This window comes from Eleutherodactylus coqui, chromosome 7 (assembly GCF_035609145.1).
Source record: "Eleutherodactylus coqui strain aEleCoq1 chromosome 7, aEleCoq1.hap1, whole genome shotgun sequence".
Classification (NCBI taxonomy): domain Eukaryota; kingdom Metazoa; phylum Chordata; class Amphibia; order Anura; family Eleutherodactylidae; genus Eleutherodactylus; species Eleutherodactylus coqui.
Window position 1 is genome coordinate 143,838,094 of NC_089843.1, and position 21,693 is coordinate 143,859,786.

Below are 21,693 nucleotides of genomic sequence, written 5' to 3' on the forward strand. Positions count from 1 at the left end.
ACTTAGTCAGAGTTTGGCTATCTTTGTTTGTCCAGGACTGATAGATCGCTTTAAAGAAAGAAGTTTTGCTTCTTCTGCATGTATGCTATTGTCAATCCATTGTAATCCATTGTTTCTTTACACATGGTTGAGTTGCTTCTCCTTTCTACCCTGCTTTGCACTGGAGTGCGTATTAGTCCTTATGATTTGCCAATGACCATTTTAGTAGAAAAAGTTGTTTACATGCAAATTGAAAAATAAGCTTATAAAGATTCATGTTTCCCATTGTGTTAAAGCTAACAGCCTAGTGGTCCAACATTTAGACCTCCTGGTTCCTGTTCTGCTGTTTACTGGAAGATCATGATCTACTGTTTGGCTACGACTGCTCTAACTTTTTACCGTGGTTACTTTATAAGAAGAGATGAGCGAGCATACTCGCTAAGGGCAATTGCTCGAGCGAGCATTGTCCTTAGCGAGTACCTGCCCGCTCGAGAGAAAAGGTTCGGCTGCCGGCGCGGGTGACAGGTGAGTTGCGGCAGTGAGCAGGTGGAGTGGGGGGGGGGAGAGGGAGAGAGAGATCTCCCCTCCGTTCCTCCTCGCTCTTCCCCGCTGCTCCCCGCCCACCGCCGGCAGTTGAACCTTTTCTCTCGAGTCGGCAGGTACTCGCTAAGGGCAATGCTCGCTCATCACTATTTATAAGTATAGATCCCTCTGATGTTAAAATCTAGATATGTCCACTACAAATGCAGTAAGTAACACAAAAGTAACTTACCTTACAAACACTATTTTAAATAAATATTTTAATTTTATTATTGACATTTACAAGAAGAAAAAAAAAGCATACTGATATGTTACAATTGTATCAAAATTTGAAAAATATGTATGTTACACAAGTAACAGATTTTACAGAAAAGCATTTTCTTGCCTTTCCTGAAAGTAAGAAAACTATACAGCATAGGAAAAAATACCAATATCAAAAAACAGATCAGATAAAAGCACTTAAAAAAATGTTCCACAGTACAAAGTATCACAAAAGTGAAGCTCAAATGTCAACGTACAAATTTCTATGTAAGAATTTCAGTAAAAACTAGTGTCGAGGTTTCAACAACTTATTTCCCATTTTTAGTGAGTGTTTGGAAAAGTTGTTACAAAAATATATCATCTGAAAGTATTGACTGAAATTTTGAAATGTGCTTTAATTTTACAAAGATGGAAACTTTTTAAAATTCATTTATTTTTGCTTTTCTGATGAAACGAATGTAAAGAAGATTATATGGTGTAACCATCTTGAATCCGCTATAATCCCTTTTTTCCATCACCCATTTAGCCAATAGTTTGTGTAATCCATTATATAAATGTAAGGTTATAGTCTACTTATGTTAGAAGTGTTTAGAGAATGTATCTGGCTTTAAATGTCCTTATCCCTTCAGAGCAATTCAAAAAAATGAAGTACTACATCTGTATTATTAACATAACTGAGAAAAACAACATCAATTATAACATCCACAAGTATGCCAATGGGACCAGTTTAAAGTAGGAAGTCTACTTAACATTGTGCATGCTGGAAATTAGGTCGTGAAGTATAATGCATGCAGGTAAATTGAATAATGAACACAATTGCTTTAAATACATATCAGTCCTTTCCAGCAGCAATAAGTTTATTATTTTAAGAATGTCTCCTTAATTATAGACAGCACTGGCCGGTTCTTAAAATGGAGACGTTTCGTTGTAAACAAACATATAATGTTTGACTGTCATAAGCGTTTGCAAGTCATCAATGCAGTTATGTCATATTTAGACATATTGTTCTGTTTCTCCATCTTTAGAATCTGTTTTAGATGGACTTGCCTTTGATTCCTCATTTACATTTGTTGAAGCCTTTTCTGGTAGCGAAGCCAGATCCTTAAAAACATCTACATAATGCCCAAAACCTGGACCCCAGTTCAATAGATTGTCCCAGTTGAAATTGCTAGCTTGCTGGGTTAGCTTCATAGGTAATGTACTATCAGCTGGTAGAGTGGCTGTTGGTGATTGAGCTCCTGAAGGCCCACCCTCAGCTCTGCGGCCTGGATATCTCCGGGGCTTTAATCTAGCACCATAATTGTCTTCATCGTCTGCATCTGACTCATTAACTTGAGTTAATTTTGGCATTCTTGATGTGTACACCATTGGCTTGTCTCTATCATACTCCATTTCCGAGCATGTGAAGGACTCATGTGAATCGCTATCAGATGAGGATTCTGGAGCAGGAATACCATCAGCTGGATTCCTTATTCTTGAAAGAGGCCTTTGGCAGTCCTCCTCTGATGAAGATCTCCCATGGTCTGCACTGCAGATGCTAGGGTTTCTTGCTCTGGGAGTATTAAGTCTTTCAACTTCTTCTATTGAAAGACCAACCGGGGGCCCACTTTCCATAGGAATCTGTCCTATAGGCTGCTTAAGGCGACTTCCTGGTCTGGAGTTATGGCCTGCCATTGTTTGAGGACTCTTACTTCTTCTACCCAGACGAGTTGCATAATTAAAAATACCAGGCTGGCAGACATCATTATGCATTTCCAATGATGAAAGATGTAGTTCTCGTGCTGGACTGCTTCTGTAAAATGTTGAAGACTTTGAAAATGGTGCTGGACTATGACGAGACAAAGCATTTGGAGGGGGACAACCAGAATGGCCAAGTGTAGCAGTTCTAAGTCCTTGGCTATAGGATGGTTGATATGTTAAACTGCTTGCACCCAATGGCAGTGGAGATTGTCGTGCAAAGCCAAGAGGACTATGTCTTTGAATTGAGAATTTAGGAGTGTGGCTCCGGAATTGTTTATAGTGTTGAATAATATCAGCATCAGAGGGAGCAATACTGCTGGCATTATCAATGTCATAGTGTTCTATTTCAGTATCAGGCATAGCTAAAGGAGCGCTAGGTATTATTTCTGAGCTGTGTGGTATATCTGTCTCATCATATATGAGATATGGGTTTTCCCTTTCAATAATATCAGGTTTAGGGTTTCCTTCAGGCTGTTTTCTTATTGTCATGTCATCACCATATGGTGGAATATTGTCAGGATCATCGAAGGCAACATTCTCACTTCCCTTTTTCTTCTTTTCTTTCGTTTTTTTCTCTTCTTTTGGCACTTTATTTTTTCTTTCTCTGCACTGGTTACATAAAATCAAGCTAAGGACCAGAAGAGCAAGAATAGTAGCACAGCTGCCAACAATTGCTGGGACAGCCCAAAGTGGGAGAGACAGCTGTTCCGTATTTGCGCTTAGCGTACATATATATCCTCCATTCAATCCACTCCTACACACATTACCCTGAGGGCAAACTACACCAAGACAAGCTACAACAGATTCACAATGTTTTCCAGTGTGTGTCTCAGGACAGATGCAGTTAAATCCAGATTGGGGATGAGGTTCACAACTTCCTCCATTTTGGCAAGGGTTTGAGGAACAATCCCCAGGTGGTACACAGATATATGCATGCCACTGATTTATGCACATTAAGTCCCCCCAACAGGGGTTACTGGCACATATATTAGGACCTCTACATCCTAGTTTAACTGAAGACTCTGTTTTAGATATGCGAACCATATCATGTTTTCCACTGAATGGAAGATTCTCCCGGTTGTATTTCACATAGGCAATGCAACCATCAAAGCCTAAAACAATGAAAAAGAATATTTTAATATGTCATACTAGCAAATATATATTATTAATAGAGATGAGCGAGTATACTCGCTAAGGCACATTGCTCGAATGAGTAGTGCCTTAGCCGAGTATCTCCCCGCTCGTCTCTAAAGATTGGGGGGGGCGGCGGGGGCCTGGAGCGGCGGGGGAGAACGGGGAGGAATGGAGGGGAGAGCTCTCTCTCCCTCTCTCCCCCCGCTCCCGCCTGCTCCCCGCCGCAACTCACCAGTCACCGGCGCCGGCCCCCGAATCTTTAGAGACGAGCGGGGAGATACTCGGCTAAGGCACTACTCGCTCGAGTAATGTGCCTTAGCGAGTATACTCGCTCATCTCTAATTATTAACTTAATATTTACTCTCTTGCTTGGCTTGCTTCGTGTTTGCAACATTTATTAAAAAAGTACATTTACTAAAATGGCAATTAAGCTTGATATATTATAGAAAGATTTCACCCAGACTCACTGTCGATGCATGTCATAACCACAACTATTTATATCAATAAAATGATCCTCAACTCTGTAAGCATTGAAAATTCCCCAAAATAAATGTGGCCTAGTTGTAACCAATATTATATTTTTTTTCAACCAATGTCCAATTATGTGAATGTAAAAGCAAATTAAGTCTTTTAAAGCCATATAATTAACATAGTAACATAGTTTTTAAGGCTGAAATAAGGAATACGTCCTTCCAGTTCAGCCTATTATCCTGCATTGTTGATCCGGTGGAAGAAAAACCCAGTGAAGCAAAGCCAATTTTCCTCCCTTTAGAGGAAAAAAATACCTTCCCAATTCCGATCTAGCAAGCAAAATGTATTTCTGAATTAAAAACCATTCTGAAGTAATTTAGTAACTAGAACTTGCAATTAAATTATCGAAAACAAATTCAGGTAAGAATACAAATCTGATAAAAATTAACATGAAGTTTTACCATTTTGATTGTTTTGAGATAGCTGTCCATATGGAGATCCACCAAGCTGAAGAGTAAGAACATTGAGACCTCCAAAGTCTTGTGTTACATGATGAACCTCTCGGTTGTAGGTTTTGTCCAAAGACAAGGTGGTTAGTGAACCATTCTTTTCCATTAGAAGGGTATGCCACCGTCCATCAGCTACATATATTTCTGGGATATTTCGCTCTACTTTTCCAGCCACTCCTGCATCTGACGTATAGTGTAATTTGCCATTCTTGACCTGAGTTGATAAACATAAAGCAGACATGTATTATTTTCCTACAGCTTTACCTCCTTGACTTTAAGAGCTATGACATTGCTCTAATCACAAATTAAATTGACCATGACTATGCAAGGCAATTATGACTGGCACCAAAATGATGGAAAAACCATATTAAATCCTGAGATTATAAAAAATAGACTTTATACCAAGCCCACAAAGCCCTTTACAACCTTAAGATGCAGATATATTCAACTTGGAGATATACATGTGTGACTAAATAGCTGTAGTGTTTTATGAGTTCATATAACCATTTCTATGCATTTTATAATCATCTTATATAACTGAAAGAGCTGTTAATTGCTTGACTGTGGTTCCACTGCTCTTTGTTAGCTACATATTCTATAGCCCATCAGAAACAGAATGCATTGCATTTAAATTGATAATTTTCTGCTTCACCTAATAAAAAGTATAATCTGGTAGATCAGGAGCAATAAAGCATTGTGGGTATGTCAGACATTTTTTCCATTTATCCAAGTAAATTATTTAGAATTAAAGGCAAAGTGGTAGATAAATGAATACACATTTTTCATTGTTAACCTTGTACTGATGGCATTTATGCCTTTTTTATGTATTTGCCCCATCTGTGGCTTGAGAGCCAGCTGGCCTACAATTTCCTTTTCATTGCTTCCCTATACGAAAACCGCTACTGCTCATACTTCCACATCTGTGTTTTATGTCCTAATATGACTACATTGTCATATATGGAGATGGTTCTAAATTCTACTAGAACTGATAAATGGAAGCTTATAGTACTCTAGCCATCGTTATCCAGAATTCATTTTTAAATTAGCATTCACGCATTAGAGCTAGTTGAGATACATGTACGCTCTCTCAATGTCGTCTATCAGCTTATACCATGCAAAATAGTCATAAATGTAAAAGTGTTAGATTTTTCAGAATATGTTGGCTTTCTTATTCAAATCCAAATATATATCTATACCTCTATATTTTTATATCTATAGATATGAATACATATGTATATTGGGACACATCCCAGAAGTCTTGGCTAGTCATTTGTTCAATAAAGTGTTTTGCCAACATTACGGCTGCTCTCATTTAGAATTATGACAAGCCTGACTGAGCCATAGCCAGGGACTAAAGTTATCAGGCTCTTTGGGGAGAGGTATACTAAAGGGAGACAGATAGGGACACTTTTCTGGCTTCGAAACACCTTTCAATGTCTGTAACTTGTTTGCCATCTTTAAACAACTTTAAGAAAAGACAAAGATCCAAATGTAAAATTACATATGGCTTAGTCTGTGGAATTCACGGAGAACACAACAAAAGACTGTTACAGATGATAACAGAGTGGACAGGATTACCATGTATTTTAAAAGAGAAAATTAAAAATGAAAGGAGAAAGGCAGAACAATAGAGAAATTGCAGAAACACAAAGAAAATGTATCATATCTTTTGGCTTTAGATTAGAAGTAAATTTTGTAACACATTTAAATATATTTGTCTAATCACTAACACAGAGCAGACATTTGTTATTAATATTATTAAAGGCTTTGTATGATGAGAGCAGACAATTCTCACAATGTAGGTCATCCTGTGAAATGCTGATTACGGGGCTCTCAGTGCTGGTACCTTGATCAACCATATTTGGTAGATACAGCAAAACTAATTCTCATGTATCAGGGCACTCATCACAATCATTATTAAAGGGGTTGTCCCGCGCCGAAACGGGTTTTTTTTTTTATTCAATAGACCCCCCGTTCGGCGCGAGACAAACCCGATGCATGTGTTAAAAAAAAAAACGGATAGTACTTACCCGAATCCCCGCGCTGCGGCGACTTCTTCCTTACCTTGCTAAGATGGCCGCCGGGATCTTCACCCACGGTGGACCGCAGGTCTTCTCCCATGGTGCACCGTGGGCTCTGTGCGTTCCATTGCCGATTCCAGCCTCCTGATCGGCTGGAATCGGCACACGTGACGGGGCAGAGCTACGAGGAGCAGCTCTCCGGCTCGAGCGGCCCCATTCACCAGGGAGAAGACCGGACTGCGCAAGCGCATCTAATCGGGCGATTAGACGCTGAAATTAGACGGCTCCATGGAGACGAGGACGCTAGCAACGGAGTGGGTAAGTGAATAACTTCTGTATGGCTCATAATTAATGCACGATGTACATTACAAAGTGCATTAATATGGCCATACAGAAGTGTATAGACCCACTTGCTTTCGCGGGACAACCCCTTTAAGCCTTATAAACGAGTCAATGAGTAGTCAAGGGACGAGCAAATGTTTGTTGATCAGCTGATCAATGGTTGGTTACACATCTCCCCATGTAAACATGGATGAATGATTATATTCATTTCCATCTTTCTTGTAAAATACAATAGTGTAGTTGACTATGCTGTTATGTCCTCCGAAAAAAGATGGGAGCAAACAAAAAAACAGGTCCAAGGGAGACAAAAGTTTGCTTTATTGAAAGGAATGCTCCTGCCAAGGGTTCCATTTGAATACTATTTTTGAGTATTCAAACACAACCCAGAGATGGAACAGCACAACGTACAGCTTTAACCCAAGTTATCTTATTATTCCCTGAAAAGTACCAGCAGCCTTACTTATCTGAAAGGATTTGTGGCAAGGGGTCTCCTGATGACTAGCTAATAGAGTTGAGCGAGCATACTCGTTAAGGGCAAGTACTCGAGCGAGCATTGTCCTTAGCGAGTACCTGTCCGCTCGGAAGAAAAGATTCGGGTGCCGACGGGGAGCGGCGGGGGAGAGCAGGAAGGAACGGAGGGGAGATCTCTCTCTCCCCCCGCTCCCCCCTGCTCACTCCCGAAACTCACCTCTCACCCGCGTCGGCACCCGAATCTTTTCTTCTGAGCGGGCAGGTACTCGCTAAGGACAATGCTCGCTCGAGTAATTGCCCTTAGGGAGTATGCTCGCTTATCTCTACTAGCTAATCAAGAAGAGTCCTGTGGCTGAGATTCAATGCATTAGGCTGTTATTACGGAGGGACTGCTCAGTAAATGATCAACCTCTATCTTGCATTTTTCCTATCTGCTCTGCCTAATTGGGTCAAGAATTAGGGAGTCTATCATCTTCTCATGCTTTAATATATAATCTGGATATTGGGGTGTCCAAAGCTGATAGTATTTTTTAAATTAATAATAAGGAAATTCATTAGGCAAATAGGCATTCACTATATGACAAACTGAGCTCCGGTTATCGTACGTGTTTACAAATTTACCATATGTTACTCATATGCCTACCCAATTTGTAAATACTCTAACTAATTGGAAAAATGGACGACAATGAAAAAAATTAAATATATAGAGAACATAAGAGTATTATACTATATGTTGATCTAAAAAAATTAAGGTGAATGGAAATTTAAAATACAGATGCATGATAAGTTATAAATGTAACAATCCTAAAATATGTAACATATGTAAAAATGTAACAATCTCTTCACTAAAAAACATACCTTCACCATAGTATAATTGCTGCTTTCATGAACCTGGAGCAAAATACCGTTGTCACTTCTTGTCCTGAATTTTATCTCCAAATTATTTACGTATATAGTCTCCGAATCCATAAAACGGTGTCTTAAAAGATATTCTCGTTTCTTGGTCTGGCTTATGGTGTATTCAAGGTAACCTTTACCTTCAAGTGACAAGGCAGTGTCTGAGCTTATATCTAGAAAATTAATCAGACGAGATGATAAGAAACTTTTGGATTCTTGGTAATAAAAAAAAAGGTAGAACACCAAGAAAGTCTACAAGTTGCTACTAATTTATATCTTAAAGGAGAAAGCTACTGGTATCCAGAAAATCCTCTTCTATGCCACAGATAAACGCCATATTAAATCAGTAGATTCTTTGCACTATGACTTTTACTAGTTAAGTGTCCCAAGACCCTTTAGCTAAAAAATATTGGGGGAAATTTACTAATATTAACATTTCAAACATTACAGGCAACATAAGAGTATTATACTGTATCATATATTAGGTACATCTTGGCTCCTCCATGCACCTACACAGAAATGTACACCAGTTCCAATGTGGCATACATTTCTAATGTAATTTACATCAACGTCTGGCGTAAATTATACATAAATGTGTTGGTGTGGGGTATCCCTTCCAACAAGCTATGCCCCCTTTTTTGGTAAAAGTGTCTTGGAGGAGGAAAAGTCGCAAAGTTCTAGCACAAGCAAGTCTTGTGCAAAATTTTGTGAATTTTTTAATGCCAGAAACTGGTACAGAAGTCATTATAAACGTCCCCAAATGTCTTCTAACATGCTTCCATGAAACCATGAGATTCATTGAAAGTGGATTTTGGGTTCTGTCAGGAGCCAGCAATCACAAGAGTTATCAATTTAACAATAGAATGGGGAAGATTTAGTTATTTAGTTGTTCTTCAAGAGGGTAAAATTCTTTCTTGGGTTCCCTTACTATAACACGTTGTAAAATACTGTTTCATATAGTTATGTTGAGAAATCTTCAAGCGTCCTCAAAAAGAGTTTGGCCACTCTATAACTTAGAAAATTAGAATAAGTTTCAGAAGAACAGATTTCCTCTTTGAGTAAGGAAGCTAGAAGAACAGATAAACTTGTACAAAATAGATTACCTTACTGCATTCTTAGTTAAAAATCTAAAAAAAGAAATAACTAGTAGCTATGTTTTGTAATATTTGAAAAGAAGCTATACATCCTCATTTTCAATCAATTTGGTTTATGGCCAAAACCCCAAAAATTACATATTTGAAAACTTTAATGTATCTTTGGTAAAGACTAAACCTTGTTCCACACTATATGTATCAAGAATATAGAAAAGTTAAAGTACTATAGTATTTTAATTCATGTCCGTTATTAAATGAACCTTAAAGCATCCTTTATTAAATCTTCCTCTCTGACGTGTAAAATCTCAGTCCCAAATCTGGAAAACCCATAGAAACACCTGTAGTGTATATGATAACACTTAAAACTGGAACCACATAAAACCACCATATAAAATGCATTACTTTATATTGTGAGCACTTAGGCTATTTTTCTAGTGAAGTCAGGTTATTATAAAGTGGTGTAAAACTTAACTTACACTTTTCACAGTACTTTCCAGTAAAGCCATCTTTACAGTTACATTGCTGCCAGGACCAATTATCAACGCAGGTTGCTCCATTTTGGCAAGACGTTGTAGTGCAGGCTCCTTCTAATCTTGGACACCTAGACACAAAAATGAGAGAAGTGAAATGTGTATTATATAAATGTGGCAGCTGAGCAAAGCTTAGATTTTCAGTCACCTAACATGGCTTTTAAAATCAGGAAAATGTGATCATGGTTTGAAGACACTTTATTAGAACAATATGTGATTGCATTCTATGGTATATCGTACAAATAGGATTTTCATTCTTTTCTCTTAAGGCCATTTACACGCAACAATTATCGCTCAGAATTCGGTCAAACGACCGCAAATGAGCAGTCATTGTTGCATGTAAACGCTGCCACCATTCACTTTTTGGCTGAACGACAATTTTAAGATGAGCTTAAAATCCATTGTTCAGCTGGAAATAGATAACGGGGACCGCACACTGTGTTCTCTATGGGAGTTGGAGATAACATTGTATTCTGCCAACAGCCCATGCGAGAACAATGCAGCTGTGTGCAAAGCTCAGACCACATGCTGTGCTCTGAAAACTGCTCTAGGAGGCCCTTTTATACGCAAATGAAGATGATAAAGTCTTAATGGACATTAGTGTCTATTAACACTTTATGCAAAATGATCGCTAAAACTGTCTATCTTTCAATCATTTGAAAGATTGTCTTTGCGTGTTAATGGGCTTTAATACATGTTGGGACTTGCTCCCTTTTTTAGTTTCCCTATGTTTAAACAAGACTTTTGCACCTAGGTTTGGTCATATCTTAGCCATCTATGGTGAAATATTTCACCCACAATTGGAGCATATATTAAAGAGTTATCGAGAGCAGTTAGAAAGTTAGAAACTCTAGAGATTTCCTAGCATAAGGAAATCCCATTTACCTTCAGCAGCTGACAGCTGAATACTCATTTGCTGACAACTATTTTGCCCAACTACCCCAAACACAAGGATACTTGGTTAGGCTGAGTATCTTTTGTTTAGGGGAGACAAAAGAATTGAGCATTGAAATTTAACATCCTCTATCCTTCTTTTCTCTGATATTATCTGTTGAGGGAAAGTCGGGAGGCCTCCATACACATACGTTTGCCTTAGCGAGTATGCTCACTCATCTCTACTAATCATGTATTTCCAGCCAGTTTTTTACATAGAAGAGAAAGGGCCCTATAGCAGAGATCATTATGGTAAGAGGTTTTGTCAACCTGGACAAAAGAGCCTGGTCCTTTCTATGGGCCTTGGACTAATACCTCCCCCCTAGTTGGCAAATAATGGAGTTCCTCTGAAGAGGGGAATCTTGCCTATATGATATAAAACCCCTTATTTTCAGCTTTAAAACATATCCCATGTTCACTACATTTTATATAGTCATATTGATTCAAAATTAATATAATGGACTGCATGTCCAGTCTAGTCACTAAAATAAGGGGCCAAAGTTCAATTTATTTTGCCAGACCACTTCCAGCTCAGCAGTAGCCAGACTGCTGCCAATGGGTTTTTTAACCTGCATTATTCACCATTTATGATGACAAGTTATGAGAACATAGGGGTAATTTGGAGGCTACATGCTGCTATATGAGGACAATTTCCTGGTATAACTGCAATTATTGCAGTGAGAGCAGCCAACATTAACCTGGCCAACTATACTCATACACATACTGCAAAATTGGATCTCTAAATTGCTTCATAAACCCCAACCAATTCAACTTTCAAGGATTGGTGTCAGATAAAATAATACGCTATTGAACCAAATATAAATAATTCACCTTTGAATGGTGAAAACAATCAGTCACAACCGGACCTATTACAGTGTCTTGAGTTAATATACATTGGTAAATGGAACACAATCAAACAATACCTGATGATTAATGCACTGTAATTATTTCCAGCTCATTGATTTTGTTGAAAACTGTTTAGAAAGTATCTTCTGTACTATATAAATAGATTCATCAATTTATTTATACAAATTTTAAGGAAAATGTTTCTAGATAATGGAACTTCCCCATTTACTTACACCCATACGAATAAATATATCTGAATATGGATGTTACTGTGAATAATGTAATGTGACCGGTGTAACTTTATTCTTATGTAATATGAAGAACATTCAAATTTATGGTCATGTATTAAAGCAATGAACAAATACATCATTACGTTATCAGATTTTGTGGTCCCTAACACATACCGATCTAGGATTCCTTGTGCTGACAAAGCTTGGCTAGGTTCTAGAGGACGCCCATTCACTGCAAATTCCATTATACAACCTACAAAGTCGTGGCTTTGTACTTGTCCTTTTCTTTGTAGTATTGGTTCCAGGGATCTGATACCTCCTACTGTTATTCTATTTGGCTGAACATCCAGTGTCCTGTTCCAAGAGAGAGGAATCATTGCAATAACGATCATAGCATAAATCAACTTCTTGTCTAGACTGCACAGAAGATAAGTAGACTTTTTAACACAATCCTTTAGTTTAGTAACATATACTTTGACTGAGCTTGATTTTCATGCTTTGGGACTATTCAGTGGTAAATACATAATATTCTAGGTCAAGGTGAACAGATGGAAGATCAATAGTCAATACGGAGAGTTGAGTCAATATGGAATACACTTTGTAAGAGTAACTGTGAACTTCTGAATATACAGCCCCAGTGTATGAAGCTGAATGCTCTACAGTTCTATGCATCACCCATTGACTTCCATATAACAAAAGTCTATACCGCATGGTATACAGTTTTTTTTTCTTTTTGGGATCCCCCTACATTGAAAACCATAGTCAAGTATGTATATCACCCAACTCTATGCCAAAAGGGTATTCTTTTCACAGATGTCGAAACAATGTAGATTGTAAGTAGAGATGAGCGAGTATACTCGCTAAGAACAATTGCTTGATTGAGCATTGTCCTTAGTGAGTATCTCCCCGCTCGGCAGAGAAGGTTCGGCTGCCGGCGCGGGTGACAAGTGAGTTGTGGCCATGAGCAGGGGGGAGCGAAGGGGAGAGAGAGGGAGAGAGCAATCTCCCCTCCGTTCCTCCCTGCTCTCTCCGCCACTCCCCGCCCGCTGCCGGCAGCTGATTCTTTGTTCCCGAGCAGGCAGGTACTCGCTAAGGGCAATGATCGATCGAGCAATTGCCCTTAGCGAGTATGCTCGCTCATCTCTAATTGTAAGGATCCTCTCTACCTTTTTACCCATCTGTTGCTTAATCATATGTATTATTCTTCATTTTTCTTTCTGTATTGTAAACCCTTTTCTTATGTACAGCTTCCTAGAATTAATAAAGCTTTAAAAATAAATAAGAATTATTTTACCATATGGACTTGTTCAGGCCATTACATCCTATGGAGGTGGAATACTTCAATTGTAGGGAAAAGAGTGAACCTGACTTTATGATTAGATAATAATTTCATTTGAGGAGTCGTTATTCTAATTGTAATAGTAGGTTTTAAAGAGAAAACAAATCATTTTGCATACAATATACTGGTGCGTTTGGAGCTCCTGTGGATACTCTGTAAGAACGCAAAATTATATTAACTTCATAAAAAGGACTTTGAGTATCAGTTAAGTGTCCCGTAGTTGATACATGGAATTCTGTTAAGTAATACATGTAGACATAGGAGGGATACTTACAGTTCATTCAAATGAATGAGTAATATAGTCACAGATTTTATGGAGTGCAATCTAATAGGAAGTTGGGGCCAGAATGTCTTGTATATATATATCCTTATTAAAAGTAACTGCGCCTGTAGGGAACATCTTGTGAATTTTAGAAGCATTTTATTGCAAAAACTGACAGTAGGCGGGTGACGTTTTTACTCATTAACAACTTAACAGTGAGATCAAGTTTGCGAAGTATGGTGAAATGTATACAAGGAGGATCTCCAGAAGCACAAAAAAAAGTACTCTGGTTAAATAATCAATTATATTTCCCCTTGTCCTAAATTACACATTGTCATCTGGCATTAGTGTAATGCTCTGTAAATGTTTTGACATTTACCAGTCACTGGAAACAGCTGTAGTACTGACGGTGCAGAACCCTGGTTCCTGGTCTTCTGAGCAAGTATCTACTGTCAGTGATGCCGCCTGCAATAAAGATTCATATTCAGGATTACAATGCAACCTTTGGTGGGGATATATAGATGTCATACAATATGTGTACTCCAATGATAATATTGCAATAGGGAATTGCTGAGCATGCAAATCATTACAATTTGTATATAAATATATGACCAGACTGACTGATATGGGAAAAGCATATTACAGTATTTTCTGCTAAGTCAATATACCATTATGAAATAGGTAAACACATGGCCTAGTACACATGGTTCATAGAGCTTGTATGGTCACTCTTGTGTAGACTCTATAGTATTCTGTGAATTGATGTATGTTTTCTCTGTATGGTAGCATATTAGAGATGTGTTCTAGAAAGAATGCTTCAAGTAATTTGTCTTCCTGTTGGATTGCACATGGAGAATACCTTCACTTGCCTCTTTATTGTATCATAAACATGCAAAGGGGAAGTATGTTAGTTATATTACAGCTCTATACAACTCAGCCCTATTCTCATTTGCACAAGGAAAGACTAGAAGCAATGGGATGAAACTAAAAGGAAGGAGACACAGACTAGATATTGGACAAATGTTGACGGTGAGGGCGATCAATGAGTGGAACAGCCTGCCACCAGAGGTGGTGAGTTCTCCCTCAATGGAAGTATTCAAAGAGAAACTGGACAGAAATCTGTCTGTGATGATTTAGTGGATCCTGCATTGAGCAGGGGGTTGGACCCGATGACTCTGGAGGTCGTTTCCAACTCTAAGATTCTATGAGAACCTCTACAGAGTCATTACATGAAAGGTATGCATGGTCCAAAACTGTTTAGTTATTTGATAAAAATTCACAGCAGTCAAAGTCAATATAGTTCTTTTTTTCATTTCCTTGACCTTGCTTTCACCTTTTCGTCTTTACAAAACTCTCAGTGATATTATTGTGTGATCATTTCTTGTGACTCTGACCAAATAAACGATGATAATGTATTTACTTGTAAAACCTAAAAATGGCATATATGATATTGTACTTGAAAGTAATATGACATTTTTTTAATATCTGCTGTTTTTATTTTTCCCTTTTCTCGTCCAGTCTTTTCTTTTCTAATCTGCAATATCTCAAAAATGACAACTTAATGCTTTTACCACTTTCCCATAAACTCCCTTTGCACTGTAGGAAATGACAGATTTGAAATCCCGTGTGTTGAGGACAGACATAGATTGTGCAGTTTTACATGTGGAAATTGCGTTTCACTAAATGTTTATGGCAGAAAAATTGTTATTCTGTTATTTTTAGGCTTCATGATTTCCTACTTAGAAAACAAAATCGAATGAAATTTACATACAGGCACAGCCCATATCTTAAGGAATACTTCTCCGTCTGAATAAACATTTTACTGCAGTGAAATCTGAAAATTAGCTATACCAGAACGCTGGATGTTGGCCTCATAAATGCTTGTTTTCAGCTATATAATGACTTTAATATGTCTATGGTACTTCTACTCCCGCCAGTAACATTTTATGCAATTACATTGATTAAGCAGTTAAAAAAGAAAACCTGATATCTGCTGAGAAGGCAGATGACTATAAATATTACACTATGTTAATGGTCACCATGAACATTACAATGTGATTCTGTTTTATGGCATGAACAATTTATGAATGTACATGCTACATAGTAATATCCCATTAAATACCTGCCTTTTCTTGACCTCTGGTCTTGGCAGAAAAATATAACCTGTTTGTGCTGGCAGAAAAGCTCAAGACATAAATGGAGTGTAGCCCCAAGTTAGAAAATTCAGCACCCCACTTAGGTGAACAATATATGAGGTTAACACATCTGTAATATATTATTCTTTGCACGTTTTACTATGCCAGTTGCTGCATTTGGTAGTTATGCATAATGAATATATTATAAGTGTATGCCTGAAGGCAGGCAACTTGGAAGGCATGCAGGAACAAGGGAAAGTGAAATAAAAAAGCCAAGTAATTAAATGGGTTGTCTACTTGGAAAACTGTTTGTTCCCAGACCCTAGTCAAATGTGCTAAAACTTGCATCCACGTAAAGTCCTATTAAGGGCCAGTTAAAAGCTGAGTTCCCATAACTTCAGTATATACACAATATCTGTAAGCAAGCTCCATTCCCAGGGACTTTTTAAGAGTCATATGGTAACCAAGTTTGAATGGTTAGGCCAAGGTCTAGGTCAAGAAGAATTTATGAAAAAAAAAGCTGAGTTCCCACGTGACCCTCACTCTACTAAAAAAGTCTACTAAGTGTTGATTAGCAATGGTTATACTTTGTTCTCAGGCATCACACCATTGACTGAGAAAACTTACAGCATTGGTACACTATCATCTATGTGGACTCAGTCGGGTGTAGGAGTAAACCATCAGAAAGTACCAAGGAATCCTCCTGTTGGTTCAGACTTAGCACAATAGTTGACCTTAGAGGTCCAACAGAAGATAACCAATTAGTTGGTACTAGACTCTATTTAATCGAGGTTGATTCCCAAATAATTTATAACATGAAGATATTATTGACTATATGTTTTATGAGTACAAAGATATAAAAACAAGGTTTGCGATATACTGTAGTGTTCTGTATAGATAAATGGTGACCATGAGAATTATTTCCTTTGGTTGGCCCAATGAACCAACATATTATATTTTCCCGAATAATTTGTTATTAATTGTTTGGCAGTGTGTTTTGCCTCTGAACCTAAAAATTACAGAATGCATTCTTTTTTTTTTTAAATACATATTTATAGGATTACAGTTTATAGAGGTTGTCTAGGATTAGAGAAAAAAAGAGTCATCTCAATTTCTAAAAGCAGCAACACTCTTGTCACATGGTCATTGCTGTTATTTCAGCTCAGCCACACTGTTGTGGTTGGGGCTAAGCTTCAATACCAAACATAGTCCATAGACAGTAGTGGTGCTGTTTCTGGAAAAAATACACCCTACATTCAAATCTCAGAAAATCCCTTTAACATTTTCATATTCATCAATAACATACACAGACAACTGCACCCTGCCATACTCGGGGTCACTGCTGTATTGGAGTGCACACTTGTTCATTACTATAAGAGTTGGAAAGGAAACAATTTTGGAATTATCTTAAGCTATATAGGGAGTGGCAATAATTACTTCACCGGTCAGATCAGGATGATGAGACCCAGATGTTTACAAGACACCTGCTCCTCCTTGAATGTAGGCTTATAACAGGTCATGGGATAATTATTACTCAAGTAATATGCAGTATCCATTTGGATATATATTAGATAGACATCTTGTATCACAACATGATATATGTGTTAGCAATTACATATGCAACAAATGTTTTAAATAAAGGAATGATAGCATAACATGATCTGGAATGTGAAAAAGAATGTTTTACCTACAAGGAAATTCAGAAAAAACTAATTATGCCTAAAGAATGATGCGGTCCGAAATCCAGTAGAAATGTTGGTGCAGTTGTATCTGCTTTAATTTTGAATCAGGTTAGATTTTTTTGTTTATTCAATGAATTTAATTGGCTGATTTCAAAACATGTTGTTCCAAATGCCTAAACAAAATATCTGGAAAGGTTGTTCTTCTCTTAGTCTTTAGGTGGCGATGAAGAATATTATAATGTAAGCCGGACCAAATACCTCTAGACATAGTAGTTCTAATATATATGTCTGCAATATGACCTGAAATCACTGAATATATTGAGAGTAATTAATAGAGATGAGCGAGTATACTCACTAAAGGCAATTGCTCGAGCGAGCATTGCCTTTAGCGAGTATCTCCCCGCTCGAGACGGAAGGTTCGGGTGCCGGCAGCGGGCACGGAGCTGCGGGGGAGAGCGGGGCGGAACGGAGGGGAGATCTCTCTCTCCCTCTTCCCCCCTGCTCCCTCCTGCTGACTGCCGCTACTCACCGCTCCCCCGCGCCGACACCCGAAACCTTTCGTCTCGAGCGGGGAGATACTCACTAAAGGCAATGCTCGCTCGAGCAATTGCCTTTAGCGAGTATACTCGCCCATCTCTAGTAATTAACATAGCTGTGGAGGTTAAACACAAAGCATTATCATAACCTAAGTGAGGTATGTGAAATGTTTGAATAATGGCGCATGTATGAAATAGTGTTATTAGTCATTGCAGTGACCTCCACAACTGTAAAATCAATACTTGTCATGTGGTATAATATTTATCTATCTGTCTATCTAAAGTGGGTAAAGGCAACTTTACAGGGGATAACAGTTGGGAGCATTAGCGCCTGACAGCTGTCCTAACGACTATCGCTTGTGTGCTTTTACACAAGTGCAATAGTCGTACGGTGAATGGGGGCAGAGCAGGCCAAGGATTGTTCTGGCCACCCACCTCCATTCATACTAAACAGGCAGTTGCTCAAAGATTGAGCGACTCCTGTTTACACGGCCTGTCAGTCACTTGGTTTTTAGGTGAACTTGAAACGAAACGACTCTGACAAATGAGAGATTTCTCGCTTATTGCCCTGTTGGTGGTACTTGTACACAGGAACATTATTGCCCAAACTAGCCTAAACCAGCAACATTTCAGGCAATAGAGCCCTGTGTAAAGGTACCTTTGTAAAGGCCCATGACGTCATATCACAGTGGGCCGTGCTATCAGGGTACTTTATTTACACTTTGAATTACTTTACAATAGGTCTTGTGTTAGGATACGAGAACAATAGCTTGTTAATAGGTTAAGATGAACATTACCTACATACAATCGATTGGTTGAGTTTCATAGCAAATGTGTTTAAAGCAGTACTAATTATTGAGCATAAAATAAATTACCATTCCAGCTCTGCGTGCAATCACTGTGTGAAAATGTCCATCCGATACTTTCTTCATTGTAGTGAGTTTGTAAGTTCCACCACCAAGGTTATAGGATAACCTGAGTCTTTCCTCCACAATCTCCAGAGCAAGAAATTCACCTGTATCACCAGTCTGGTTGTCGTAATTATACAACAGCAAGGCGTTGGCTTTAATGGTAGAAAACTTTATATAAATATAATTATTGTTGGGATCCAAACTGGGAAACTCCATGTAGGATAATTCTTCAAATCCATAGCTGTTCAATTCACAATGTTTTCCAAAAACACCTAAAAAATAAGAAAAAATGTTGACATTGTAGTGTATTTCCAGAAATTTGAACAAAAACTGTTCGAGTTGTACAATAAAACTGCTAAATTTGCTATTTAAAAATCCCAAGTACCATATTCCTTTACATACAATTATGTTCAAGGCAGACGGCTACATACGTAGATCTCTATGGAACCAGGAGGAATAAGCTTCTATTCCCTCACTGATGTTTCTATTGAATTACACTTCAAATTCTTTAAAACATTATATTCTACAGTATATATTAGGTCCCTGGTGGACAAACAAACATTTGGTCACTGATGCCAGCCCATAGTTCCCATGATTCACACTCTGGCTGGAAACTAGTGATATCACCACACATGGTGAGATGATGTCACTTTATAAGGCATGTTGAGTTGATCAAGTGACTGAGTGTTAAACATAGTCCATGGAGCAAAAAAAGTTTCCCTTCTGCTGACCATAAAACGTGAATATGAGATCCATCATCCATCCAGACCTTCATCACTGTCTGAGTTAAAAGTGCTAAAGACCTCATGTCACAATTATCTCCTAAAGAAGTGGTGTTTGAATTACTGAGCGGGCTACTTTCTTGTAAGAACAATACAGTAGAAAACTAGGATGTAGATAAAAAGGTGCCTATTGAGTGGAGTTTGAAGGTCATGAACTAAAGAGACCAACCATTAAAGCAACTGATCCTGGTTATCTATACACCCTGATTGTCTATATATAGTCATGTACAACAGATGAGAGATGGTCTCACTATGCAGATATTACAGTTTGCATTCCCCTGTATGCAAGTCAAATATGGCTTCCTTCACTTCATTAATCATCTTGTATCTTTCATTCTTTCTGGAGGTTTAAGCTTACTTTTACGTGAAAACCAATGCAAGAATTTCTGGCCAGAAAGTTGAAGCTGCTTCATTTTTCATATAAATTTGTTGATCTCTTCTTTTGTATATTATCCAAAAAAGTATGTTTTAATGATACACACAAGTTTAGCAAAGTTGGCTTACCTTTTTATATAGCCCTATTAAACTGTAAATCCTCCTCTTATAAAATTTAGTGAACTGTATCAAATAATCTAGTTAAAATTTGAAAGCAGAATCATCTGGAAATGTAGATGTCTGAGTTATCTTTAACAGGAAAATATAACGCTATACTCCTTTAAATATGCTGAGATCAACACACTGTATATATGACCAAATGAAATGGTGAGATTACTATTGAACAAGCTCCATTTATGGTAAGTATAAGATTCTACAGTATAAGACAAAGCATTGAAGTGTAATACATTTAAATGGAGGGACATCAATTCTACTTGAGCCAATATTTTAAATGCTATATTTGAGGTAACATATCACTGAGCCGTAACCGAATCATTATCAGGACCATATAGCAGTACAGTATATCATCCTTGATATGTACCGCCTTAATATGTCATTATTTTTTACTCTCACTGGATTAGAGCAGGTTATTAGTGGATTCAACATGCTGATTGAAGATTCTCTGTAACATAGTAACATAACATAGTATGTTAGGCTGAAGGGAGTCAATGTCCATCTAGTTCAGCCTGTTTCCACCCCACCTTGTTGATCCAGAGGAAGGCCAAAAAAACCCAATGAGGCAGAAGCCAATTTAGCCCATGGGGGGAAAAAATTCCTTCTCGACACCATAATGGCAGTCAGAATAATCCCTGGATCAACCTATAGGGACCCCACTGCCATGCTTTGTCATCTATTACAGCATCATCAGGGAGATAAGATCATAGAACTAGGTTTCTAGTTTAAATGTTTTGCAATGTTTTACTCACATAGTGAATTATATATATGCCTTTTTCTTACTAAAGGTATTAGTAAATGATAGTAGTTGGAGTCACTCGAGTCTTAGTTTCTTGTTTCTTAAAACTTTAATACAATCTTCAAGATAACTAATTGACTGTATTTCTCTGGACTCTTCTAACCTGTAGTGATCACTAGTTGATAAATAAGATCGTATTCTCATGGAAAACCTGGAAGGCACACACCACACTTATGAGGTAACTGCTTTATGAGAAGATATATCTCTGGCTTTCAAAGAGAGTGGAGTGGAAACAAGTGATTTAACAGATTGTGTCATCCAAGATGAATGAAGATGTAGCTCTAATTATTTAAAGACAACTTTCTTAAACCTTCTCAGCTGATTTCTGTCCAACAGTTGATCTTACTGGCACTTTACAAATATTCTGCTTCCAAGTCCTTATTATTTAAAATTAAAGATGAGCGGCAATAAAGGTGATACTGAAACTCCCTGACTTCATTGTTTATTGTACTTTTGAAGTGTGGACAAAACCTTGAGTAGTTGAGCTCAACTTGTACAGCATTTTCAAAGATGGAAATTTGTAGCTGAAAAGATATCCAGGTCCAAATTAGAGTAATTATTACCATATACATCTCTTCTACATGGTCATAGACAATCTTCATCAGATATTTACTTGTATGTGTCTTTTTATGGGAAAAGCACAAAGTTAAATTGAGTTCTTTCTCCTTGCTGTATGCTGTATTAGGGGTTGTTGAGATAA

General features: G+C 37.8%; 1 protein-coding gene across 1 annotated transcript in view; it reads right to left on the reverse strand.

Moving 5' to 3' along the window:
• Positions 1–774: 774 nt before the first annotated feature.
• FAT4 (FAT atypical cadherin 4) overlaps positions 775–21,693 on the reverse strand; it is a 214,969-nt gene continuing 194,050 nt past the window's right edge. Inside the window, exons 11-17 of the mRNA XM_066573773.1 lie at positions 18,828–19,135; positions 13,979–14,064; positions 12,173–12,352; positions 9,936–10,060; positions 8,327–8,538; positions 4,587–4,848; positions 775–3,632 (exon numbers count right to left, since the gene is read on the reverse strand). Of these exons, the coding sequence (XP_066429870.1) occupies positions 1,774–3,632; positions 4,587–4,848; positions 8,327–8,538; positions 9,936–10,060; positions 12,173–12,352; positions 13,979–14,064; positions 18,828–19,135 (3,032 nt within the window). The 3' untranslated portion in view covers positions 775–1,773. The remainder of the gene's footprint in view (positions 3,633–4,586; positions 4,849–8,326; positions 8,539–9,935; positions 10,061–12,172; positions 12,353–13,978; positions 14,065–18,827; positions 19,136–21,693) is intronic.